The sequence below is a fragment of the Anguilla rostrata genome, chromosome 18 (assembly GCF_018555375.3).
Source record: "Anguilla rostrata isolate EN2019 chromosome 18, ASM1855537v3, whole genome shotgun sequence".
NCBI lineage: Eukaryota > Metazoa > Chordata > Actinopteri > Anguilliformes > Anguillidae > Anguilla > Anguilla rostrata.
The window spans coordinates 3,510,803-3,538,197 of NC_057950.1; the positions used below are offsets into that span (position 1 = coordinate 3,510,803).

At 46.3% G+C, this 27,395-nt stretch overlaps 1 protein-coding gene across 1 annotated transcript; it reads left to right on the top strand.

Moving 5' to 3' along the window:
• Positions 1 to 25,884, top strand: LOC135245027 (protrudin-like). Its single transcript, XM_064317784.1, has 13 exons — positions 1 to 94; positions 272 to 415; positions 1,646 to 1,846; positions 2,430 to 2,494; positions 3,189 to 3,354; positions 4,076 to 4,171; positions 5,864 to 5,976; positions 8,362 to 8,453; positions 10,219 to 10,290; positions 12,822 to 12,957; positions 22,682 to 22,728; positions 23,449 to 23,527; positions 24,933 to 25,884. The coding sequence occupies exons 3-13, from the start codon at positions 1,656 to 1,658 to the stop codon at positions 25,001 to 25,003; spliced, it is 1,128 nt and encodes a 375-aa protein (XP_064173854.1). The 5' UTR covers positions 1 to 94; positions 272 to 415; positions 1,646 to 1,655; the 3' UTR covers positions 25,004 to 25,884.
• Positions 25,885 to 27,395: the final 1,511 nt, after the last annotated feature.

Consider the following 27,395-nt stretch of genomic DNA (forward strand, 5'->3'; position numbering starts at 1 on the left):
TCGCCCTCCCACTTGGGAGATACCCTGCCAGTGTGTTCTGTGTCACTCCACAGAAGTTCGGCATTCCTGGTGGAGGATGGGCTAGTGCTCGAAGGTAAGAAAAAGAAGATCATCAGAACAGGTGCTACTGTAGGCATTACCGTGCACAGAATGTCAGTGTTGAGTTCGCGTTTGCTAAAACTCACTCCTGTGACTCGTGTGTGAGGGACGGCAGTATTTCTATTGGACCTGGCTGACCGGTACTGGATTTTTTATTTTTTTTTTGCTACAGGTGAAGTTCACCTGTGACCTGCGGCAACGTGAATTGACTTGGAAGTCTCGGCTGAACCTGTGAAACAACCACAAAATGTGATCAGAAGTTTCCAGGAGAGCTCACTACATCGCAGGAGGACTTAAATACACTGGCAGACACCAGGTAATTGTTCTTCAGCGGATATTGCAAATCACACAAAGCTGTCAAATTTGCTACGATGTCAGGAAACACTATATTCTGTATAGGAGGTATGGCTTTACCATACTAAACAGCATACAGTACAAGTAACACTATATGGCTATCTGAATTATGATTACAGCAAACATGAAAGTACCCTAATACTGATAATTAAAAAAAAAAAACCTAGAATTAAATCAAAGTTTGTTCATAGTGTTGATTTACAGCTGTGGAAGTGTTAAGCAGTCCATCAAATATTGGAAAAATGAAATAAATAACTCAAACATATATGCCAATTCATAAATCAGTCACTACATCAGCAAAAGACACAGGTCTGTCACTTCTGAAGCCTTATTCATGGTGCACATGCCAGGCATTTTCCAACAGGTCGACATTTTTTTTTCTAGAGTTGCTTCTTACCAGATATTTGTCCATGTTCCCACTATCTCTAAACTGCCCAGAGACAGGTGACTGTCAGAACAAGATCTGACAGATATCAGTGAAAGAATTACAAGAGCGCACTCACACACGCGCGCACACACACACACACACACCACACACACACACACACACACAGTGCCAAGTAACGTTCTGCACTGCACATAAGATGCAGTAAACTCCCTTCTGCTTACATTGCCTTACAGATGCTTATCTAGAGAAATTAACAGTAGTGGAGAACAACAGTGTTACTCTCAGGAAAGAAAATTTCTCCAAGACGACGCAGAAGCCCATTTATAATCGCCTAACAAAGAAAAGAAGCTGTCGGTTTTTCTGTACAAAATGTTTTAACCCTTTGATTCGAAGAGTGGGTTTACACCATGAAAATTAGTTGAAGAGCACTGATCATCAGATAGGACAGGAGTTATTCACCAGGCTACCATCTGTTCACTGGATCAGCTGTTCACTTAAAAAAAAAAAATCTGTGTTAACAAGTGTTTTAGTCTTGTAAAGAGACTGAAAATCGTTTTTTCTCTCAAGTAGAAAATAACTTGTTTTAAGCTTCTTTTTTTGCTTGACAAGTGAAAATCGTTTTTCTCTCAAGTAGAAAATAACTTGTTTTAAGCTTTTTTTTTTTACTTGACAAGTGAAATTCTCTTACCCCATTGACAAATTTTGAAATGAGTAAAACAGTCTCATTTAGCAAAAAAAGCAATAGAATTAAGAAAGTCTAAACAGAAGACCTATAAGGATTGACTTCTTTTTTGGTTTTTGCAGGGTTGCAAGGATGCCACAGAGCAGGGTGAACAGTGCCCCCTGTCTGTACACTGCTCATACGAGCGAGGAGGGTTCAGAAATGTCTGAAAACTCAGAGGGTCTGACCTTTGACCTCTTTAACACGGTCACCACCTTAAGAAATCTGATGGCTTTCTTGGAACCTCTCAACATTTCATTCCGATTGGTCAAGAACCTCCTGGGGTACGTCTGGATCAAGAAGAAGAAAAATGTTTGATTTTAATTAATTATTGGTAAAAATAGTTAAATATGTTAAAAGTCTTAGCATGCTACATGGCACATGAAAGTGTTAGACTATACACCTGGGGTGTCCAATCTTGTCTACCAAGGTCTGGTGTGGGTTCAGATTTTTGTCTTAGCCCAGCATTACAGCACATGATTCAACTGATGAACTAATCAAGATCTTCAATTGAGACATTGATAAGTAGAATCAGGTATCATAGTGCTGTGCTAAAACAAAGACTTTCACCCACACCACCCCTTGTTTGGACACCCCTGGGCTGGAATCTGATTTGTGGGGGGGGGGGGGGCTCTCTCACATGCACACACACACACACACACACACAAACAATTTAATTAAGTTCTGTTTCAGTCAATTCAGTTGACTGGTATGACATCTAGATTTCTGTTTCCAAAGCTGACTGCTACTGCAATTCGCCAAAAAAATCAATACACAAAATATCAAACTGCATCAGATAGTAAAAATGGAACTCTACACTTAAAAACTGACCTCTCAGTTCCTCTCTATGTCTCTCACTTCTCACAGGTGGAAGATTTGTTCCCTTCTCTGCGGTGTTCTCCTAAACGTTCTCTTTCTCACTCTCAGTGAAGGTATGAAAATCTTTTTGTCTAATGAGGTTATTCATACAATGGATTTCAAACTCTGCTCCCAAGCAATAGGAATGCACATTTGAATATACAGCATAAAACCCCCACCGAAAGGCAACATTTATCCCTGATTAGCCACCATATGAAGTGTATTGGACAGTCGTATTTATTCTTGTCCTTGAACGGCTGCAAGGGCATATTTTTTATAAATTTAACTTTAAAAAACAGCTACCAGATTAGAGCAAAGAAACCAGGTGACGTCAACTGTACAGACAGCTTTAAATCGATTAAGTGCTGAGTAGCAATGAAAACCAGCAGGCACTGCGATGCACTGAGGATAGCTGTGAGGAGCAGTGGTGGAGGTGCTCTGAGGATAGCTGTGAGGAGCAGTGGTGGAGGTGCACTGAGGATAGCTGTGAGGAGCAGTGGTGGAGGTGCACTGAGGATAGCTGTGAGGAGCAGTGGTGGAGGTGCTCTGGGGATAGCTGTGAGGAGCAGGGGTGGAGGTGCACTGGGGATAACTGTGAGGCGCAGTGGTGGAGGTGCACTGAGGATAGCTGTGAGGAGCAGTGGTGGAGGTGCACTGAGGATAGCTGTGAGGAGCAGTGGTGGAGGTGCTCTGAGGATAGCTGTGAGGAGCAGTGGTGGAGGTGATATGCAGTGCTGTATTTAGCGCTTGGCTCACTGTCCCCTACAGAGGCCTGGCTCCTCCTGGGCCTGCTCTGCGTCTTTGCCCTGGCCATCCTGGGCTACCTGAAGCAGGGCCCCAGAAGGACAGCGACCAGCCTGGCCCTTCGGAGGCAGAGGCCCAGCAGCGAGTCGATGGAGGACCAGCAGGCGCTGGCTCTGGAGATGAAAGCCTTGTGAGTATGTCACGGGATTTGGGACGAGAACGAGTTTTCAGTGAAGAGGGAGGAGCTACAACTGACTTTTAAGACTTACTGACTCGACTAGAACCGACTTATTGACTTTTAAACAATCTCAACTATTTTACTCTCTACAGTAAAAAAATATTGTCTGGTTGGGTCAAATCACAGTCACTCGTGGGGAATGGTAGCTCCACCTATTTTCTCTCATATTGTAGCTCATTTTTAGTTTGTTGAAGCCCAATTCTGCCACTATTATTACTAGGGATGGTAATATTAAGCTGTAGAATATTGAGCTGTTCTGACTTGTATTCATCTCTATATTACACACCCAGCCAGTAGTGTATTTGAGGGAAAAGGAAACTGATCTGAAATACACAGCTGTTTAAGGGGGCTCAATGTAAAAATGTGTGTAGATCACTCTGGTTTAGAGGATCTGTTGAATGTGAACATGTTCCTCTTCAACTATTTGCGTTTTACAAAATAAAACATGGTTGAAGTGTCGCTGATGGCAAGATTAAAAGCATGCAGACGTCAGGGACTACGTAAGAACTACTCTGATCCCAGTCCCACAGTGAGGAATGGCGTTTGACTGGATAGTTACCAAAACAGAGGTGTGGATGGTGTTTGACCTGATGGTTATCAAAGCAGAGGTGTGGATGGTGTTTTGATTGGATGGTTATCACACACAGGTGTTGCGTCCATGTTGTCCTTACAGGTTGCGGGAGCTGGATGAGATGCTGTCCCCGGCCTGCCTCTCGGCTGAGTCAGCCCACAGCCTGCTGTGCTGGGGGAGCTATAGTGACTCTGCACTGTGAGTAGCATTAGCACATCTTAGCACGTTTTAGCACGTCTTAGCTCATGCTAGCCTCTCGGCTGAGTCAGCCTACAGCCTGCTGTGCTGGAGGAGCTGTGGTGACTCTGCGCTGTGAGTACAGTTAGCACGTCTTAGCACGATTTAGCATGTCTTAGCTCACGTTAGCCTCTCTGCTGAACCTACACTGCTGAGGACGCTCCAGGGACTGTGTACTGCGAGGAGCATTAGCACGTCTTAGCTCATGCTAGCCTCGCTGGTGAATCCACCTACAGCCTGCTGTGCTGGGGACCTGTAGGGGATCTGTTCATCTCTCAAGAAAAGGGAACATGCCTGGCCCAGTTTAGATTGCTAAAAGGGGATGAATATTAATTTTCAGGTTTTAATGAATGTCTGAAAATATCTAAATACTTTCATCTTGACATCATAAAAAGATGGAAACATTTTATGGTCTGAAATAAATATATTTATATTTTCCTTTGATTTAGCAAAAATGGAAAATTTGAAATAATCAATGAGGGTAAAAACCTAAGGGAACATAATTAACCATTTTAAAAGGAAAGAAAACACCAAAACTCAAGACCGATTTCTTTCACATTATTGTAGTTTGATGAGTAACACTTTTGCTAGAAAGTGGTCAGGTTATCACCATATTTTCCCAGCCTTTAAAGAGGTATATTTCACCTAGGCGTGGTTTTGCACTGCTCTGTTTGTGTGTCTGTATTTGGGAATGGTTCAGTGGTGCTGCTGTATCACTGGTAGCTGCCCTGGCACGAAGCCCTTTCAGTTTAATTCCTGACATCCTCAGTTATCTGTACCGATCAATAGAACAAACCTGCTGTACATCAGTACAGATCATATCACATTACACTAACATTCTGAATCACATTAGCGTTCTGGTTTCTGATGGGTTGCTGTGGTTGCGGTTTCTTAAGTGAATATGGCGGGTTGCCGTGGTTGCGGTGCGTGAGCGAGGGTGGTGGGTTGCCGTGGTTGCGGTGCATGAGTGAGGGTGGTGGGTTGCCGTGGTTGCGGTGCATGAGTGAGGGTGGTGGGTTGCCGTGGTTGCAGTGCGTGAGTGAGGGTGGTGGGTTGCCGTGGTTGCAGTGCGTGAGCGAGGGTGGCGGGTTGCCGTGGTTGCAGTGTGTAACAGAGGGCATCTCATTCAGAACTCTGCTGCTCGTCTGAGCTAAAACTTCCCCATACTCAGCCAAGTCACTCCCCTTCTCATCTTCCTCCACTGGCTGCCTGTATCAGCTCACATCAGGTTCAAAACCTCAGGGCTATTGGGCAGCTAAAGGAACAGCTCCTCTTCAAAAGATCATCAGACCCTACACACTTACCTGACCCTTCTGTTCTGCTACCTCTGGGCACCTGGCCCCTCCCCCCTATGTGCCTGCAGTTCCAGGTCACCTTTCCTGTCTGTTCTGCCCCCCGGTGGTGGAATGAGCTTCTCACTGCAGTCAGAACATCAGAAACCCTGCCCATCTTCCCACACACAGACTGAAGACTCACCTTTTCAGCTTGCATGTTTTGGTTTCCCTGTGTGTAACGGTTTCCTCTCCTGTGTGTGAATGCATGTGTTTTTGGTTTGCCTGTGTGTAAGCATCTCCTCTCCTGTGTGTGATTGTGTGTGTTTTTGGTTTCCCGGTGTGTATGAAGATGTTTGTGTTCCTGTGTTGTGGACTGCAGGTTTTATGGGGCCCTCCTGGCAGTGCTGTACCTGCTGTATATGGCACCAGGGAGCTACACTCTGGTTGTGACCAACAGCGCCCTCTTCCTGTGGAAGGGTGAACTGCACCGAGGTAAGCAGGTGCTGCATTGTCTGACTGGAGGCCATTTAGGGCCACAGTTCTCCAGGGCCAGTTCTGTGAGCACACATTCACACCTGAATTGCTCACTGGCTTCCCATACAAATTTTACCCAAAATGCAGTAACATGGCAGCATAAAATATAAATAATCTTACACTTTGATGAATCTTATTTTTAATAATTTAAGTAGCACACCTATACATCGCAACCCTCGCACACTAACCCCTATGTTCCCTGACGAACCATGATTATCAAACTCAGTCATTCTCGAATGAATCAGAATACATAGTGGTGCAGTGGGTAGCACTGTCACAAGAAGGTCTTTGGCTCAAATCCCAGCCAGGGTGTTTCTGTGTGGAGTTTACCTGTTCCCGTGTCCGGGTGGGTTTCCTCTGGGCACTCCAGTTTCCTCCCACAGTCCAAAAGACGTGCAGGTAGGCTAACTGGATAGTCTAAATTGCCTCTAGGTATGAGTGTGTAAATGGATGGGTGGGATGTGTGCCCTGGGGCGGACTGGTAACCTGTCCAGGGTGTATTCTTGCTTCTCACCCAATGCATGCTGGGATAGGCTCCAGCATCCCCTGTGACCCTGACCACAAACAAGCGGGTTAGACAATCGATGGATGAATGGGCACTACCAGCACACAACACCTGCCAATGGTCGTCAGATCTGCTTTCATTTTTTTGTGTCCACCAGGGGGTGCTAGAATACTTTGTAAGCTCCTAAGTGTAAGGTTGGTTTGAGCTTGTGTCAGACTATCAGCTGGTTTCATTTGGTAAATAGCTTAATACTGCGGGACATTTAAGAGCTTTTTTTAAAAAATATTTCTAGTTAGATGTCTGTTGTAATGATAGCATTTCTCTTATTTGTTATCCATTATTTATTGCTAACATTTTAGGGTACCCCTAGGGCACCAAGCGATCTTACATTTAATTCAGAGTTATGTTTCTTTTTTATATTATTTTCCATATTAACTTGGGAGTTCCATGACTAATAAAACAAATCTTCACAACATCACTGGCCAAGCTAAAAAATCTGCACCTTAAACCTCATCGGTATATTTCCAATTGGAGTCTACTTAGATATACTCAGAAAGTTCTGGAAAGGCAGGGGTGCGTCCAGTCTGTCTGAGATAGGCTGAGCAGTCTGACTGGCCTTCATATGAACTGAGAAACACACATCAGGGCCTCGGGCAGCTCTTCCCTCTGGAGGAATCCACCTCTTGGCTCTCACCCTTTGATCTTCACCTGAGTACTGCTGACTCCTAACCTGGCTCCGCCACCAACGCTCCGATTTCTGATACTGCAAAGCCGTCTCCAAATTCCTGAGTTCCTGTGCGTCAAACGTGATAACAAAAATGCTTTTAAATGGTTTTTTTTTCTTCTTTTTTTTTTTTGAGAGAACTACCGTCTTTAAAATAAACAGTGTAAAAGGAAATTGTGTGGTTGGATTGGGGCAGTAACGTTTATAGAGCCTGTGGAATCGACCACATTTGGGGTTTGTGTCCCTTTGTAGATCTTGGCTCGAGGCTTGTGAGCGTGTACCAGCAGGCTGTTTCGCGCGGTTAAGGGGGTAATTAGATTAGCGGTCTGGAGTGAGGGTGTCGTTACTGCGGTCTAACAGAACCCAAGCTTCGGGGGATAGGGAACCACGGAAAGTTCCGGAAGGTAGGGGTGCAGCCATTATACTGCACCTGTTAATACTAAAGCTGATACCTTCCTGATTCCACAGCTTCTGCCTCCTGCTCACCTGGTCAGCTCACCTCAGAGGAGGCCTTTACACTCTGGCTGTGGATTTAGAGGCAGTGTGGTATAGCAGTTAGAGAACTTGACTGTCAGTAAGCTAAGCAAGTTGGTCTGGGTAAGATTATCCAACAAATACCTAATTATGAATGGCTATATCTCTTATCTCATCAACATATCTCTTGCGTGGACTCTGTAGAAAGTCTGAGAACAATGTGTTCATCTCTTTGGCCCTTTGTAAGAACAAGATTTAATCATAACCAACCAGTCTCTTTGATCTCTGTAAGCAATGTGGCCTTGTGAATTTACCATTTAGTGGACCATCAGGTATACAGAAGTGCAGTATTGCCACAGAGAAGCCACAGTAGACACTTTCAGAAGCAGTAACTGCAATGTGATCTGATCAAACCAACAACTAGCATCGTCAGCTTGAATAACTATTTTTTACCATTACACTACTATACCACAGCAATAACAGCAGATCCAGTCTTGGCTGCCACTTGTTGTCCTCCCTTTGTCCATCTGTCTCTCGTTCACTTCCTGTTGGCCCTTCACTCACTTCCTGTGTTCTCTCTCTGGCTCTCACTTCCTGTGTCATCCATGTCCCTCATTCACTTCCTGCGTCCACTCTGCAGTGGTCAGAAACATGATCTTTTGGCGGAGGTCTCCAAAGACAACAGAAGGACACTTTGAAAACCGGGAGAAGACCGCCTACCCTGGCGATGCAGTAAGTGATGACATGATTCTAGTGTGCGACTGCCTGACTGGCTGCTGAATATAACCATGATGTAGTTTTTTTTTTGTTGGACCAAGAGAACCCAACAGAACAAGTGTCACTGTTTAAAGGTGAGTTGAAGCAGGGAGATGGGAGATTAAAGTACAATGTTCTGTCAGCAAATACTATGCTACCAAAAGCAAATTACTCAAATCGATAGACCATGATAGCCCCGCCCACGCTGGGTCATGAGGTCTACTGTCCGTTCTGATTATGTGAGCCTAGTCATTCAAGTACAAATAGTACGCGGGACTGAAATAACTGTATGACTGAACTGATTATCAGAAAACATCTTCGTCTCTTAAATCTCCAAGGATGAATTCAATTTTGTTGATTAAACATCAGTTAGTTAAGCTAATTTGATTAACATTGCGGAATTAAGTTTCCAGGGTTCAATTATCTGATACTGTGAGAATTAAAAAAAAAAAAACCTCTAATCATAATGTTTATTAGGCACCAGATGTTGCAGTTAAATTGTCTTTGGAGCATTAAATCAGACTCGGGCGGTTATTACTATCAGATACGCTCTTCCCGCCGTTGGCCCAGGGCTGGCACGCCGCCAAGGCTAGACACGTTGGCGGGAGACCCCGATAGAGGGCGGGCTCACGCCAGGCCCTCTGTTACAGGCATTAGGAGACTGCGGAGCCTGTGCTGTTAGGATTCACTGTGCTGCAGAGCCTGTGCTGTTAGGATTCACTGTGCTGCAGAGCCTGTGCTGTTAGGATTCACTGTGCTGCAGAGCCTGTGCTGTTAGGATTCACTGTGCTGCAGAGCCTGTGCTGTTAGGATTCACTGTGCTGCAGAGCCTGTGCTGTTAGGATTCACTGTGCTGCAGATTTAAATGCAGGAGCCTGTGCTGTTAGAATTCACTGTGCTGCATAATCTTCATACTGTGGGACTTTCCTTTGGCTTCACTGTGGAAGATCGGTCTGGTCCTGTGGCTCCTCACATTGACCCGATGTATCATGGGAATCGACTGATTGTGTAATTGTGACCGGCGCGTGATAAGTGTCGATTTTGTATGTGCTTGGGTGTGCTTTTTACAGTCAGGCTGTTATCACAGACTAGCAGAAAGATACAGTGTTGTGCTTTTTGCGAAAAGCCAAAGCCAGCCTCACTGAAAGTTGAGCCTTATCAACAATTTACAGCGATAAGAAATTATTAAATATACAGTTATTAATACATATGTGCTAATATAAAGGCAAATAAAGTATTAATCTCTCCGAGTCTTATCTCTTAGACTCACTGTCACTGTTTCTGTCTCAGTCTTTTCTCTCTATCTCTCCATCTCTGGCTCTCTGTCTCACTCTGTCTGTCTGTCTCTCTCTCTCAGTCTGTCTGTCTGAATGGGAGGGCACAGATGCTCCTTTGATACTGTACTCTCTAGCCTGACTCATGCTGTGGAGTTCTGTGAGACTGGCACAGACACCGTGCCCCCGAATCCCCAAAGAGATCATCTAATTAATGTGTGGAGCTCAGTGTTACTTACTTCCTGCTTCTTTCTAGTGTTGTATAATGCTAGCTTATATCCTGAGTATGTAATGGCCACCTGTTGTGTAATGCCCATTATTTTCCTGTGTTGTCATACCTGGTAGTCATTTCCTGTGATTAGTTACACACACTCATTTCCTGTGATCTGTTCTTCCTGCTCACTTCCAGTGATTTGTTCTTCCTGCTCACTTCCTGTGATTTATGTCGCTCATTTCCTGTATTGCAGAACATCTCCTGGGAGGACCTGGATGAGACTGATGACCTGGACGCTGAGTATGACTTTAAAGATGCAATCGAGGTAAATGTCTCTCTCTCTCATGCCCTCTCCCTGCCCATCTCTCGGCTGTTTGTTAAAAAGTAACACAGGGGTACCGTATGCCAATGAGAAAGACTGAATTGTCTTTTGCTGGCAGGTTTTTATTGTGAAGTGAGTTAACGTTGCATAGTTTTGGATATAAAATAAAACTTGTGCTGCCCCTCCTCCTGAATCTTTCATCGCCCAACTGTACCTCAGAGGGGGGAGGAAGCATCCAGCCCTGTTCAGAGTTCAGTACAGTGCCCCAACACAAGCAGAACGGAAACATGAGCATTAATGCGGTTAGCTAGCATTGCGGCGGCATCCCCAGCTTGTTGTTACAGCCAGGGGTGTTTGCAGCTACTCAGTTCCACTGTACAACACGCACACACACGGCTTTGACACCGCCAGACAATTTACTAAACTTAACCTCAGTTTGCCTTTGATTTACCGTCTGTACTTTTTTGTGTTCAACCTCGCTCACTTTCGCCCACGAGTCTCATTTTTCAAGACCCATTGTCCATTCGAGACGATTCAGTTTTAAAGCGCTCCCGCCGTAGACCGCAGCTCATAGAAACTGCTCCTCGGAGAACACGCAACGATGCCCCCTCTCCTCCCACTCTGAAGCAGCTGTAAATCCAGAGGAAGGAGCTGAGGAGAATTTGGGGCGTTTTCCGCCAAACTCGGCGAGAGGGAGAGACCGCGGTACCGTGCCTAACATTCCCTCCCGCTTGAAGCCAAAATGTTGAAATGCGACGCATCGTTTGACATCTAATAAATGGGCGTGATGTCTTTATACTGTGAGGATGGGCATTCTGTGATCTACTGCAATGTAGCAATGCACACGTGCATTACCAACCAGAACCTGTAGTTAAAAAGCTGAGAGGATAAAAATCCATCCATCCATCCATTATCCATACCCGCTTATTCCTGCTCAGGGTTGTGGAGCGCGCTGGAGCCTATCCCAGCATGCACTGGAGAGGCAGGAATGCACCCTGGAGCTGAGTACCTGTGAGGGTAAAGGGCCTGTGCTCTTACTCCTGAGAGAATAAGAGGAAAACACGGCATATAATGCCTCACTGCAGATTTTCCCTTTAGTCTCCACTCATCCCCTTATCTCCAGGTCATTAACACAGACTGCAGAACGGCTCATGAATATTTAATCAGCTCCGCCCTTGTCCTTAATGACCCTGAGCTCAGAGGCCAGAGTCACCCCTGCATTACTTGGTTAATTAACCGCAGAATGAATATATCTGTGTGCGATAGTGTAAGACGGGAACATGTGTGACACATACAGTAAGGCCTGCTTGAGTTTGTGCTGTGCATCTTATGACGTATCAGACTGCTTGGTTACAGTTACAGTTAAATTCTGCAATTCTTGTAGGAACTGCATGCCTACAGCAGTGGATCCCAAACTGTGGGTCAGGACCTATGAGATGTATCAGGATTTAAAAAAAGCATTTTAAATGACTGTATATTACAGACCTTCCACAAACATTCACACCAGATTACAGTGAAGTTACAGTGTACGCAGTTATGAGATTTAAAAAAAAATGTAACTCCGTTTGTCTGCATATAGTTGGTTACGCTGTAAGAAGGATTGGCTCACAGAAAATGTGTTTGCCCATTAAATGGGTGGAGGGCTCATGAATTCTGTGAACCGCTGGCCTATAGTACTGTAAGTCACAGCTTGCACAACGTTTCTCAATGACTCACCTCAATTCTTCAATTTTGGCACAGTTCATGAACGATGCAGTGTAGATCGAACGTCACTGTTTCTCATTGGGAGTAACCCATGACCGTGCTTTGGAAAGAGAGCCTCAATCTCAGTGTACCGTACTTTTCACGATAAAAGTAAAAAAACAGGTTTGAGGAGCATCGGCACGCTCCGATTACGCAACAGGGAGGAATTTCGCCTGCGATGCCGCTGCATCATGCCTAGTCTCCCATGGCTGGGTCTCTGCTATCTGCTCGCAATCATATGCGGGTGGCGGGTGGTTAGCCTAGCGCCACACCTCGCTGAAACACCAGGCCCGGTGGGAGCCACCCAGTGGTGGCACTGTGTAATTACAGCACTGGCCAGCTTTACTTTGGGTGGTCCCACTGACAGGTTCTTTCACCAGGTTGTGATTATTTACATGTGCGGAAGGCGAGAGATCCTCGTCTGGGCTGAGAGCAGTTAATTACTTTCCCAGACTCCTTTGGGGGAAGAGGCCCTGGCCTTGAGGGATGCTTTCAGATGTGCTGGATCCCTCCCCCCCCCCCCGAAACCAATTACCCTAGTTTAGTTTTATAAACGGCAGTATTCACTGATGCTGGCTGACGCTGGTTTGTGGCACTCTGGAGCATACAGAAGAAATTTGGCCAGAAGCAGAAGTCTGAAATTAAATAAATTTAACTAAAAGAGGTTTCCCTCTTTTGTAGTTTCATTAGTAGGAGTTGTGGCTGTTGTGCCAGGAAGACAAACCCCTGGAGGGAAGAATGTGTCTGGTGCACAGCGTAACACAGCCTCTCTCTCTCTCTCTCTCCGGCAGGACGATGACGATGATGAAGACTACGGTATGCCACTAATCATCAGACGTGGAGCGCTAGTAGGTGAAATTCCAAACCTTCACCAGAAGGGGCAGAAGCGAGCCAGGAGACGCAGACTCCATTCCAGCAGCAACTCTGGTGAGTACTGCTCTGTGAAACACAACCTCATCAGAAAGACCGCTCCTCTAGTCTGGCTCACACGTATTCCACATGCCACAGTAATCACTTAGCACATCTAACAAACTGTAACCCAACATTCATTCTATTGTGTTACTACTGTTGGTTCACATTAAGCAAATATTTTAGAAGAACCCCAGTGTAAGAATAGAGAAGTTCGAGGTGAGATTTGAACCCTCACCTCTCACACTCCCAAAGGTTCCACAGACGAACGCTGACGAGTGTTGTCACGGTAACCTTCTATAAGGCGTTCCATTTACTACACGCCGTGCTAACTAGCCAACTAGCCGCGCTACACCCGCTGCACTAGGGAAACCGTTTTGGTTTGGAGCGGATGCGCTAAGATGGCAGGTCACAGAGCAGATTAATGGACTTCCACCACCAAAGGTTCCCCGGGTGCCATTTTCTTATAGTGCTACCTTTTCATTCCTTTTTTTCCCCTCCCAAAGCTCATAATTCCATCACATTTAGTTTAGTTCTCAGGCAGTACAGGGCCCCATTGCTCGGGGTTTCAGCTGCTCTGTCAGGCTGGCCTCTGGCTGCTGGAATCACAACCCTTTTAGTGCAGCTTTTAGTGCTCTCCCAAGTTCTGTATTCTGGGCACTGTAAGCCTGCAGAGTCAATGGGCCTTGCTTCCGCTCAGAAAGCAAGGCTTGGGCAGTGTATCATTTCATGTACCCACCCACCTGAGTTCTAAAACTAGGAACTCTCTCGACTGGGTTACAGATGTCAGGTTGTGAGCAGGTCTGAGACGCAGGTGGAGTTCTACAGGCCCATCCCAGTAAAAATCCTTTTCTGCCCAAAGCATTCACGAGCCACCCTTGCAATTGGGCTGGGCATTCAGTGTGAATGTTTGCTGTGTCCAACAAAACGCTGTACCCTGGTTTCATTTTCAAATGCTTAGTCTTTGTTCAAAGACAGCGTAGACTCTAGTTAAAGCTGTTTAAACAGGCCTTCCCCTGATGCCTCCATAGGGCAAAAACCTGAGCCAAGATACTGACATTAAACATTGGCTGGAAATCCTGTATTTGAGACCCCTGGCCAGCAGAGGGCAGTGTTGTATTGTGCATGTTAGCTCATGGGTTTTTTTTCTTTCAATTTTTTAGCATAGACACAAGGTTGCGATCTCAGCCAGTCTTTGACAAAAAAAAAATCACTGTGACCGCAACACCTCCCCAAGATGAATGGGGGAGCTACCGTGTGCTTCTCAGCGGGGGCTAGCTTACTGAAGGAGCCCCGTCCCACAGCTGGCTTTAATCAGTCAGCAGGTAGAGCCAGGCTCACATTCTGGCAGAGCCCGCGCACGGGGGTGTTGTGTGCTCCCTGTCATCTGTAAGTCCAGATGGAAATGTTCCCAGCTGATCTGAGCAGCAGCAGCAGCAGTCTCGCCTGCGATAGCCAGAGCGCAGTTTTCAAAGGAGGAAGTCGTGTACCCCGGTTCAGATAAAATAGCCTCTCGTGATCAGTGCGAACAAAACTCACTTCCCCCCCCGCCACCTCTTTTTATTTATGATAAGACACATCCATAAGAGGGGAAACGCTGCGGGAGGAATTTAATCAGCCAGCCGCGGGGAATCAGTTTTAAATTTAGACGCGGACGCGAGCGTGTGAATCTGTCGTCCCGCGCGTAACTGATGAGGGGGCCAGGTCACAGAGCAACCCCCCCCCCCGCTCGGGGGAAATCAAGACCCAGATTACGCCGACACCCAATAGCCCTCCGATCGTCTTTCGGGGGGGGGTCTGCATGTGACCCGTGTAGCTGGAAGCCTCTCTCTCTCACACACACTCGCAAGCTGCCACAAATCCAGAGAACTGGGTAAAAAGTAAAAGTGAACTGCCGTGTTTATCGTCGTATTATTGCTATATTATCTTTGTATTATTATAACATGAAGTCATGCTATACCAGGGAATGACTCTATACCCATTATCTACTTTATTCTCGACCCTTAAGCATTTCCTGCAGGGGAATATTTGTTTATTCACCCCAAGAATGAATCAGCTCATAGGAATTTTACGGGTTATTTGTTGCCTTATTTGTCATTCTGCTGTGGGGTCTGTAGTCTGTGTGTGGACACTCATGCCATTGGTGCTTCTTTCCTCCTATATGTGCACCACACAAAAACACTCCACAGCACGATGGTGGGAAAAAGCGCTTCTGACAAAATTCCAGGAACCAAAGAGGTTAAAGCAGAAATCTTAAACATATAATTCCATATAGGCTACATTATGATTGTGACTTTGGATTTATAGCCATCACACAGTATTCTCCAAATTCAGGAGACACCTCCATTCAATTAAAGCACAAGGAGTCATATCCCAATGACATCATAGCTTCAAATTGACCTGCAGGTGAAGAGGAAAGGTTTTGACATGTAAGCTGTATAGGTGACGCCAATTATTTGCGAGGGGATGCCGGAACATACCAATGAGATTTTCCCCTATAAGCATGTTTTTACAGGAGGTGAAGGATTTTACTGACCGCAATCAGAGGTCTGTACTGATTCTAAGAGAGAAGTTGACTTGAGCTTCAACATGACAAGTTGTCTGTACAGATTTACGAAAGTTGTCTGAGTTCACAAGCGAGTGGCTGTAAACTCTTGAGCAGTTGACAGAGTCCAGCACAGCGAGTGGTCTGTACTAATTCTTAGAGACAAGTCGACAGAGTCCAGCACAGCGAGTGGTCTGGACTGAAGGGGAAGACACTGATCTGGCAGCTGCTCTCACTTTCTTATTGAATAAAATGGTTCCCCGGAGACGTGACCTGCCGCTGACCCCGCGGTTCTCATCATGTGCGATATTAAAGTTTAATGATCGCTGGACGCAGCACAAAGAGGATGAAGATCCCCGTTTCGCTGAAGGAGGCCGTGCCTTTCGCCTTTCCCCCCTCCCGCCCTCTCTGTCTCTCCCTCTATCCCTCCCCCTCCTCCACCTCTCACCCCACTCCCTTTCGCTCTCCCTCCTCCTCTCCCCTCCTCTAGTCCTCATCTCCTCCTCTTCGTTCTTCTTCCCCCTTTCCCTTCACACACCTTCTCCTCTGCTCTGTAGTCACACTTGAACCACTAAGTCAGTTTGACTACAAATTTTCATCCATCTCACAAGCTGCCAGCCAAAGAAGGGGCATGTTTATGTGCTGTCATAGAGACCGGGGGGGTAAAAGGCAGAGGCTGTGTGAGATCTGGGGGGAGTGAGCAGTTATGACTGCCGGTGTGAAGTTCAGAAGGTGCACCAGCTGACCTGGAGCCAGCATGTCACCTGGAGGAGCGAGGAGCAGGGACCCCCCCCCCCATAAGCGCTCACATGCTGTCATAAAGTCAATGGACCTCATTCAGGAAACATGATCATATTCGATCGTAAACTGAGTGTAAGAATGTTTCTGGGAACATTTCGTCATTCATCATTTTTTTTTCTTATCTGTACTTGTTCATGGCCCTTTGCTTATGCTAATTACGAGAACAGGATTGCGCATAAAATTTACGAACAGTCAGCATTTATCATCTCACACATCTGCGATATGCACAAAAACAAACAACTGCAGGTGTGTCATGAATCCCATATTGTTTTTCGTAGGAACATTTCTAGGAACAAAAGTTAGAATCCTTTAAGAGAAGTTCTGTGAATGAGGGCAGGCGAAATGACTCTTACAGCTGCAGTACCATACAGACGGCACACAGCAGTGCGTTCAGGGTGCGTTCAGGGTGCGTTCAGGGTGCGTTCAGGGTGCGTTCAGGGTGCGTTCAGGGTGTGCGTTCAGGGTGTGCGTTCAGGGTGTGCGTTCAGGGTGTGCGTTCAGGGTGTGCGTTCAGGGTGTGCGTTCAGGGTGTGCGTTCAGGGTGCGTTCAGGGTGCGTTCAGGGTGCGTTCAGGGTGCGTTCAGGGTGAGTTTGCAGGTCCCCCCTCACGCAGCCCCGGGGCGGTTAATGAACTACCTGGAGGTGGTTAACCCCTGGGCCTCACCCTGAGCAGCTCCACACCCCCGTATGCAGGTCTATTTTCACACACCCGTGCGGGGGGACTCCTTAATGCTTAACGGGGGGGACCTTGGGCCCTTTGACGGACAGGTGGGCGTGTCCCGGTGAGCCCTCCCAGGTGGCAGGTGACACAGTGGTGCTGGGACTGCCTGGAACCTGATCGATGGCTCGGACTGATTAACCCTCAAACGACTGGGGTGTGGCACTCGAAACCCTGAGGCCTCTGAGGTGGACACACACACACACACACGCACACGCACACGCACACGCACACTGGCCAACACATGTATGCACACAACATGCACAGAACCACGCACGGGAACGGTAGCACACACACTACAAACACACACACGCAAATACACACACACACACGTACATACACACACGGCAATGCATGAACACACAAGCACACATACTCGCATTCACATGCAGGCGCACATAAACACATGCTAATGCATGTACACAAACTCACATGCACACACACACACACACACACACAGCAAAGTGCCACTGTGAGACAGGCTTAGCAGATAATCTAATCTCCCCCGTGCGTTTCACCGGAGATAAATTAGCCTCAAAGGCAACGCTCGCTTGACAGGAAGCCAATAAAGCCATCGTCTTGGCGAGCAGGTCCGTTAATAAACCCACACCCCCACACACACAGACCCCCCCCCCGGCGAGGCTGACTGAAGGCAGCTCCTCTAATGAGCGCAGAGTTTGGGAAAGTCCTCCATTACTCACCGGCCTTTCAATACACGTGTAAGCTGCCTGCTTTCCCCAGGCCCGCACTGTCAAGCCATTAGGCTGAGAGTAAAACATGTAATTCAGTGATAAGCAGAGATGGTGGCAGTAATACACTGAAACACACACAAAACATGCGTGTCTCACATGAATGGGGATGGGGGTCTGGTTGGCAGCCCCGAGGGCTGGATGTTTTGGGGGGGGGGGGGGACTGCGGTCTGAGCCAATACAAGGGTACTCACAAAAATCCCTAAAACCCATCACCCCAGAGACCGTCACCAGCGACAGCCATGACCACCATCATGGAACTCCAGCTGTCCGGCAGTCTGAATTTGGGAACCGAGACTATACGGTAGTTTTTAAAAAATGTTTGTGTGTGTGTGTGTGTGTGTGTGTGCGCGTGTGTGTGCGAGCATGCAGGTCCTGCTATCTCTTGTAGCACACACACCTTGGTCACAGGGCTCTCCAGTATGTTAGCCCTGGTCTGAAAGTGAACACTACAAGCAGAGCTCTTACCATCAGGCATGGCCTCGAGCACTTTACGTTATAAAAAGCAATGTGCCCGGGCTCTGCAGCACATACAGCATGAAAACTGATCTGTGCCAACTGGAAAAAATGCATCAGGATGGCACCTACTAATTGGGATGCATTAGTGTGCTTTTAAATTTTTCGGTTTACTTAAAAACTAAAAACTGTTAGTGTAGAACCCTGTGTCTAAAATCGTGTCCCCTGGGAGTTTAGTCCCACACATGGCATCTCTGCTCTCACATGAGTGCCAGGCACTCTTCTGTGACTGGATCTGCCCCCCCTCCCCTCCCCCCCCCAGGCAGGTAACGCTCTTCTCTCCCAACAGTCCTGATGACTGGAATGGGTTTAGTCTTTAATAAAAGCGGGCGATTTTTGGCACGAGGGCCTCCATATCATTAGGATCCTCGGACACCGCTGGAACGGGGCGATCGCTCAAAATTGTCCTCAATTTCGGGCGAGATCGTTTGCAGCTCCGCGTCGTCGTCGTCGTGGTGAAGCGGTTGTTATGGAACGGACCTGAGCGCTTCCCCCGCGTGCGGCCCTGATGAGATCTGCTGGAGCAGCGAGGCTCCCTGTAATGCAGAGGGACTCGCACAACCAGCCTCTCCTGGGGAAGAGGAGGACTCGCTTCCACACTTCCCCTCTCGCTTCTACTGGCCTGTAAAAGGTCTGGTGGGTAAATACACGGCCCAGTGCGAGAGGTACAAACAGGACATCCTGTAGGGCCAGGGCTGCCCAACCCTGTCCCTCGAGATCTACGGTCCTGGGGGGCTGACGTATGCAAGTTTCTGTTTCGAACCAGTTACCCCGGCTAAATGAGCTAACTGGCTGTATACGGCAATACTGGTTCACTCATAGATTAGATCACGGCAACAGGTTTCGTATCAGGACACAAGAACAGTCTCCATCAGTCATTCATGCGCTTACCAAGAAACGTAGCTAATATGTCAGCTGGTGTAAATGTTAGGGCTAATTAAGTAATTAAGGCTCATCCCGCACACAAAAAACCACCGACACTGCGCGCGCAACAGAAGCTTCCGGAAAGATCTGAGACCGGTCTGCTCTAACCAGGGTCCCGGACTGCTGCAGTGTTGGCAGGAGTCTGTTCTGGCCGAGGGCAGTTTTATTTGGCCGCTGCTTATCGGGAAGGAGCTCATTAATCCTCCGTCCTCAGGTTTTAAGAGCGCTGGTGATTTAAGATGGCAGTAAACTCGCGGCTGGCTGGGAACAGTGGCCAGCATGCAGCAGCACAAAGATGGTGGCAGCTCTGATCCTCGTTTGATTCCTAATTAAAGCAGAGCCTTTGGCTTTGAACGTGCCCTGAAGTCACCGTTGGTCACAATCGTTACGGCTTGTGGCAGAACCGTTTTCCCAAACCTGCTTTCAAGAGGGTGGATTTTTTTTCCAAACAATGATATCCCTCTTCGGGTTCACTCAGACAGAAATGATTTCTCATTACAGGCACAATAGAATAGTGTCCCCTGTAATCTGCTTTCTGCTATTCATTTACTATCTCTATTCTAAGCAGTTCCAAGAAATATTAAAGGGGACCATTTACTTGTCATTCATCAAATTTCATCTGCGGTTCCTTTTTTATCTATTATTATTCCTGCTCCATTATTTTGTGTGTCAAATTAAAAAGAATCCCTTTTTTAAAATGGCAGGCAAGTTTCCAATTTATGCTATTGCATCAGCACCACTTCAAAAATAGATGCGAGCAAATCCAACCTTTTACTTTTTTTGTGTATTCGAAGTTGAATTGACTGCAAAACCCGTTTCTGAGTTTAAAAATATAACTGTGTTTAGAACACTGAGAGAAAAGGTTCAGCCTGAAATGTAAAATAATGAACAGAGCAGATGAAACTTAAAAATATCTTATCTGATGCCAAGCAATGTTTTTCTTTTTTTGGTTTGGTTGAGCAGTTACTTAATGTGCATCAGTGAATCAGTCATTAAAGACATACCATGCAGGATTTTTACCCAGAAAATATTCTAAAATGGCCATGCTCAGTCATATCTATTATGCACTGGCAATCCCTGTCTTTGCACGCATTTTGTATTTTGTCATCTAAGATGTGATCGGGATGTATCTGGGCGTGGTGCTCTCTGCTGTGTGGGGAGGGGGTAGGCGTGGCTGTGAAGCCTGAGGGGTGGGATCAGGTTTCAGCAGAGTGTCTGTAGCCAGCAGTAGCTAGCGACTGCAATGACAGAGATGAAGAACCACAAGTACAGCAAAGTGAAACAACAAGCTGACAGGGCTCGTTCAAAAGCCAGAGTCAACCTGGATGTTGACAGCTATCAAAAAACTCCTCCTCCTCCTCCTCCTGCTCCTCCTCCTTCTTCTTCTTCTTCTTCTGGCTGTTCCCGTTAGGGGTCGCCCTTCCTGACGCAACCCTTTAATCCCATTATTAATCTCATAATTAACCCCATTAATCCGGGTTTGGGGCCGGCGTCAAGAATGCACTGGCTTGTGCATCCCCAGTGGCTGGGTTTGACAGCTATAAAAAAAACTGAGACATAAAAATTAAAATGGTAATATAGAGTATAAAATAAATATAGAGTATAGAATGCAGGTGAGTGGGCAGGCTTGAGGACAGAGGAGGACTTCTTTGCTTGTAAACACAAGACCATAGCAAGGCTAAAAATCCTGCATAGTATGCCTATAATATGCCACGGATAAGTCTTAGCAGCTGCAGTAAGCACTATGAACTGTGCTCCGTATTTTATCTCAGTAGATGTGCCCCTGAGTATCACCCAATTTTACACACTTTTGCTATTATTTGACCAGTGGAGGGGAGAGAGAGAAAGTTGAAGCAGTGTCATGATGAATCTGCAGCATTCCTTGTGCATCTCTAACTGGAACAGATTTACAGGCAACTCTCCCTATATGCACTGTTCCTGGCTTTAAATAGGCAGTTTGAAAAAAGAACTGCAGCATAAAACTGTTCAGTACCCCCCACCCCACCAGAAAGTCAGCATCCCAACACATAACTTCTCTAAGTGGGGTCCCTTCTGTAAGTGTTAATGTATTACCCTGCCAGCCTGATAAGCCCCCCTTCCCCCCATGCCCCCCCCCCCACTGGCGGCAGCCCTTCAAAGGATCCCATCCGTCAGCGAAGCAAAATGGCCGCCCGCCGAGCGACAGAACTGATGATGGATGGCGTGGGGGGGGGAGGGGAAAGAGCTTTCCGGAATCCTGCGGGTCAGGGCGGTGGGTGGAGCTGTTAATTTAACGACATGTGACACGTCCACGTCGATAAAGTGAGAAGCTTACAGTCAGGCTGAACTCAGCACGAGAGGTAAAGGAGGCGGGGGGGGGGGGGGCAAGAGAAAGATATTTCGATAGAGAGGGAGGGAGGGAGACGTGGAGGGCCGTCACAATCAGGAGCTGGTCTCCTGGACGTTTTGGCCTGCGGGCCTGCATTGTGGAAGTCATGTGTACTCTGATCACACCTCCCCTGGAGTCTTTGAGTCCCGCTAGGCTCCGCCCCCAGTGCGTTTGCTGGAAAGCGTACTGACTGAAAAGTGAAAGAATTTGGAGCTCATCCCTCTTAATTAAGTGCCAGTCCCCTGGGGTGCCAGCGGCGTGGGTACCGGGAAGGGTACCGCGGGCATCCCCCGGGGGGGTGCCGAGCGCGTCCAACCCCTGCCCGTCTCGGGACGCCAAAGCGCTTTGTGGCTCAACCCGGGGGTGTGTGAGTCGCTAGGCAACCGTGTGATGAGTCACCGGCCAGGTGAAAGGGCCGACGCCACTGTGGACGCGGTCACCCCACAGGAATCTGTGTCCCGCGCTTCCCGGAGGAGAGTACCTTTACTGGAACCCCCCCCCCACCACCCCCCCAAATCCCCACGGCCCCCCTGAGCCCCCCCCAAACCCTCACATCACCTCTCTCACAGCACTCCCTTTTTTAAACTCTATTCTCATCCACAACCACTGGAAGCCTCATCGGTGACTTGCAGAAAATAGGTCCCAGCAGTTTTCCTTTAGATAACAGTGAATCGTGAATGTTTTCTTTCCATGACTCATTTACTGTGTAAATCAGCCTCGATCGGGCATTTATCTATTATCTCCGCAGTTACTCACGTTATTCTTACCATTGTTTTTGTCCAGGCTAAATTTAATTGCCTTAAATATTACGCATGTTGCTTATCTTAGTGTCACATATTTAATGTATTTTGTAAATTATTGTTTTGATTTGGTTCTCATAACCTCTCGTTCACTGTAAATCATGCAGAAAAAACCATGTGCTGAATGATTTACTAATGCCAGCATTAAATGACTTGAGTCCATGCAATAGATTTATGAACATTAAATACACACAAGGTTAAACCAGCTGTAATTATGTTTTCAGTAGCAATACTGATACCGTGTCTGTGATTGTGCGTATGTTTATGAAAGTTAAGGATAATGCGATCTCCCATGGTGCTTTTTGGGTCTCTGGTTTCCAGGTAACTGCTCACGATGTCAGACCAGCTTTTCAGTGCTAAAGAAAAAGGTAAACAAACAGCTTTCATGGCTTTTTTTAGCCTTTTTTCATGCATCCTGACTGGGAGAATAAATTGTGGCCCTTGGCCCTAGTGACATCATGTATTGTCATTGTAACTTAGCATTCAGTCTGCTAGAATACAATCAAACAGTATTCAGTTCAATAACAACTTATTGCTAATGTGCACAGGGATGTTTTTATTAGGGTTAGCTATTGTTTATGCTACTGTCGCTTTTGATAGGTGAACAAAGGCTAACAAATTCCATGGGTTGTTAATATCGCAATTCAGAATGACCAATTGATTGAATCAGATGAACATGATTGAAAATGCATCTCTCAAATTCACGTCCTTGTTTGACTTGAATTTCCAGCTCAGCTCAGCTCAGTCTCGTATGTGGGTAGTGTCATAAATTAATCAGTTATTTACCCAGGTTGAGGAATATAAATAAATGTGCTCAAATCCCTCCTGATGAGCTTTCTGTGATATTGTTGTGATGAGTACAGTCGCTGTATTAAGTAGCACACTCATTTTCAAGCATAGTTTAGTGGTAAGAAAACACAGGCGAGCCACAGCCTTCGTACCCCGATCTGACCTTGACTGAGTAATAAACGTTCAGATTGTCGAAATGCTAAACTGTGTGAGTCGATCTGCATGAAGGTAGCCTACCCGTTAAGCTGTTAACAAATGCTGTTCGGAAAAAGTGTAAATGTTTATTTTTGCGGTTGCAGAAAAACTGCAGTAACTGCGGAAGCTCCTTCTGCACACGCTGCTGCTGCAAAGTACAGAGGTCCTGCCTGGACACCGCAGGTAAGCTTAGTACCGACAAAAACCAGGCTTTCTGCTGACAGAACCCCACTTAGGACTGACAGAAACTACATTCAGTACTGACAGAAACCCCACTTAGGATTGACATAAACCATGTTTAGTACTGACAGAAACCACGCTAAGTACTGACAGAAACTCCATTTAGGACTGACAGAAACCAGGATTTCTACAGACAGAAACCAGACTTAGTACTGAGAGAAACGACAATAAGTACTGACAGAAAACAAGCTTTCTACGGACAGAAACCAGGCTTAGTACTGATAACAACCATGCTTAGTACAGATAGCAACTATGCTTAGGACTGACAGAAACCACGCTTAGTACTGACAAAACACAATGCTTGGTACTGACAGAAACCATGCTTAGTACTGACAGGTAGACTGCGATATACCTGTCTGGACACAGGTGAGTTTAGCACTGACAGAATCCTGCTCACCTGATTGGACACAACAGGTGCATTTTTTACCCACAGTGAGAGAGGCCCTTAACCGCAGCACATGAGCAAGCTTATTCAGGGCTGTTCAGTCTGTACCTACATAATGAGCAGGTGCGGACAGGTGGGGGCGGGAGACGTGTGGGCTGTATTTAAGGAGTACAGCATCCACTGCAGACAGCTTAAGGTCATAAAAACACAGACACACCACTTTATCATCACACAGGCCCGAGTCTGGGCTTGGAGAGCCTTTACTGTGTCTGTTATTGATGCGATGTGTTTTGTGAGGATTAATTTAGAGCTGTCAATGCATGCCACAGCTTGCCAGGTCACGTAGTGGAGGGAGAGACCCCTGGTTTATCAGGCCCAAACGGATACAGTGCTGGATACACTGCAGGTTTTCCTTCCTCCTTGATAGGCAGGCTAAGTGATTGATTATGTCCCTGGTTGACTGAAGAGCCCACTAATTTGGCGTCACAGGTCTTAATCAGTCCATGATTACTGGTGACTAATGAAAACCAGCAGTAGTACTGGCACTGAGGGCCAGATCGGAGTATCCTCTCTGCAGACTGTGATACGGTGAAGTGTTGGGGTAATAGCAGCCTGCCGTTCTGGTGGAGACTGCAGCTAGTCCAGTGTCATTTAGCATGGGCTCCATCTTGGTGTTTATAAGTGTGCGTGTGTGAGCGTGCGTGTGCGTGTCTGTATATGTGTATGCATGCGTGTTTGTATGTATGCATGCGTGTGTGTGTGTGTGAATGTATGCGTGTAGGCATATGCGTGTGTGTGTAGACGCATGCGTATGTGTGTGTGTGTGTGAGAATGTATGCGTGTAGGCGTATGTGTGTGTGTGTGTAGACGCATGCGTGTGTGTTTGTGTGTGTGTGTGTGTGTGTGTGTGTGTGTGTGTGTGTATTTGCTGTCAATGACACTCTCTCCGTTGTCTCTCCACAGCTCCAGAGGATCAGAATGAGATCGTGTTAGTCTGCACACTGTGCAGCGTGTCCCTCACCAAACAGGAATAGAGCATCCTCGTCCTCTCTCTCTCTCGCTTTCCCTCCCTCTCTCACTCACCCACTCTCTCTCTAACTCTCCCTCCATCTTCCTCACTCACAAACTCTCTCTCCGTCTCTCTCCCTCACTCACTCTCTCTCCTCCTATCTCCCTTTCTCAACTGAATTAAATTCAAATTTTATAAATTTGATTAATGGATACACATATGCTGCAAGGATGTAAACAGTAAGCGCAGAAAAAAACAAAAAAATTCTCTCTCTTTTGCAATGATTCATTCATGCAAACTACATTTATTAGCATTACGGTCAATAGCTGTTTCCACAGCATTATTTAACAAGACAAATATACGCCCATCCCGTCCTCCCTGTTGAGGAATATCAACAGCATTAACATGACAGAAACCTTAATAAAACTATCTGTCTATCTCTCGCTCCTCCCCTCTGTCTTTCTGATGAGATTCAGAGTGCAGTCTACTGTTGCTCAAAGCCCGTGCACATGATCCATGCCGTTATTGGCCAGGCAGATTAACCGTTCAGGGAGTAAGATCACAAATAGGTCATCAGAATGCCCTCAACTGAACATTCTAACGCTGATGTAACAGCTACTGCTGGAGACTGAAGGGAATTAAAACAGTGTTCTAGAACACCCGAGGGCCTTCTCATCTCCGGTCCCTGCTCTGTACTGCCGTGGAGGAAGAGGGGAGAAGAAAGGAAGAGGGGGGAAGAGGGGAGAAGACAGCAGAAAGCCGCTGGAGTGTTTGCTTCTGCATGAGTGCATCATGCACCAGTAGAGAAGGGTGCTCCACTAGAAAACATATGGGGGAGAAAAAACACACTGTGCTCTGCAAGCCTTTTTTTCTGTTCCAAGTCTCATGATAAATTTATGAACGACATACTGTACATTTATTGTGTTACTATTATTGTGAGTTGTGGTATATTATGACAAAATAGTTTATTTTTATCAGAAAGTGAATTAGTGCAAAAACGCAGAATTTGAAATGCACTGTGTTCCTAAAAGACCTAACATGTCCAGTGGGAAATGTTAACAGGCAGAGTTGGATACTGCAAGAACAGTAGGAATGTGCAGTGCTCCATTACGGCTCCTCAGTGGGGAATGTTAACAGGCAGAGTTGGATACTGCAAGAACAGTAGGAATGTGCAGTGCTCCATTACGGCTCCTCAGTGGGGAATGTTAACAGGCAGAGTTGGATACTGCAAGAACAGCAGTCATGTGCAGTCCTCCATTACGGCTCCTCAGTGGGGAACATTATAAATGGGACACCCACAGAGGCCTTGACTGCGCCTTCAATAAAAACACATCAGGAATTAATGACAGGGCGATCACCCCCTTTCCTGCTTACTTTGGACAGAAGAGCTGAACTAGAACTGTGGTGTGTGTGTGTGTGTGTGTGTGGGTGTTTGTAGGAATGTCTGTGACTTTTGTGCATCGTGTGCATGTTAGGTAGTGAGTAGATGTGCATGACGTGGTATAATGTATGTGACAGTGTGTGGACACTAGTGTGTGTTTCTGTGTGTGTCTGTCTGTATGAAACTTCCTGGGTGTTTTTCGGATGGAAATTAAAAAAAAAATGTTACTCAGAAAATATGAATTCTTACAGAATGTAGGGCACATCATGGTAAAATTTATTCTGCACTGTGTATACTGTGCCGACTCCTCTCTTTATGTTTTTTGTAAATTTTGATAACTGCAGACGCAGTTGCTCAGGTTACTTGCAGTACTGTACATGGCGATTGCAAAACCCGTATATTATCGTCATAACAACCATGAAATTAAACAGTGATTGTTCAGAATATGGCTTGAAGCAATAAATGCATAAAGGGGAGAATATTTATGTGTTTTTTTAATGTATTTTTCTGATTTTGTTTTATTCTGGCCTTTTTTTAACCGGTTTGTTTGTCCAAATTGTATATCATCCACCAGTGGTGCCAAACTTAATGTTTAGTAATTCAGAATGATTTTATTTGCTAAAAGTTAAAAGTCAAAACACTGTATTCAGCTGGGAGAAGTAAAGTGAGCTACACTATATGACCAAATGTATCTGGACACCCCTTTGGTCTGGGGCTGTTTTTCATGGTTTGGCTAGGCCCCTTAGTTCCCATGAAAGCAAATCTTAATGTAATGACATTTGAGATGATACGGTGCTTCCAAATTTATGGCAACAGTTTGGAGACGGACCTTTCTTGTTTCAGCATAACAATGCCCCCAGTGAGGTCCATACAGAAATGGTTTTGTTGAGAACAGTGTGGAAGAACTTGAATGGCCTGCACAGAGCCCTGACCTCAACCCCATCCTCCACAATTGGAAATCCGACTGCAAATCTGGCCTAATCGCCCAATCAGCGCCCGACCTCACTAATGTTCTTCAGGCTGAATGGAAGCAAAT

Bases quoted from the DNA above. Each gene is read 5' to 3' on its own strand.
- LOC135245027 (XM_064317784.1), top strand. From the start codon at position 1,656: ATGCCACAGAGCAGGGTGAACAGTGCCCCCTGTCTGTACACTGCTCAT. The intron at 2,495-3,188 runs GTATGAAAATCT...TGTCCCCTACAG, and splicing joins CTTTCTCACTCTCAGTGAAG to AGGCCTGGCTCCTCCTGGGC. The intron at 12,958-22,681 runs GTGAGTACTGCT...TCTGGTTTCCAG, and splicing joins CCATTCCAGCAGCAACTCTG to GTAACTGCTCACGATGTCAG.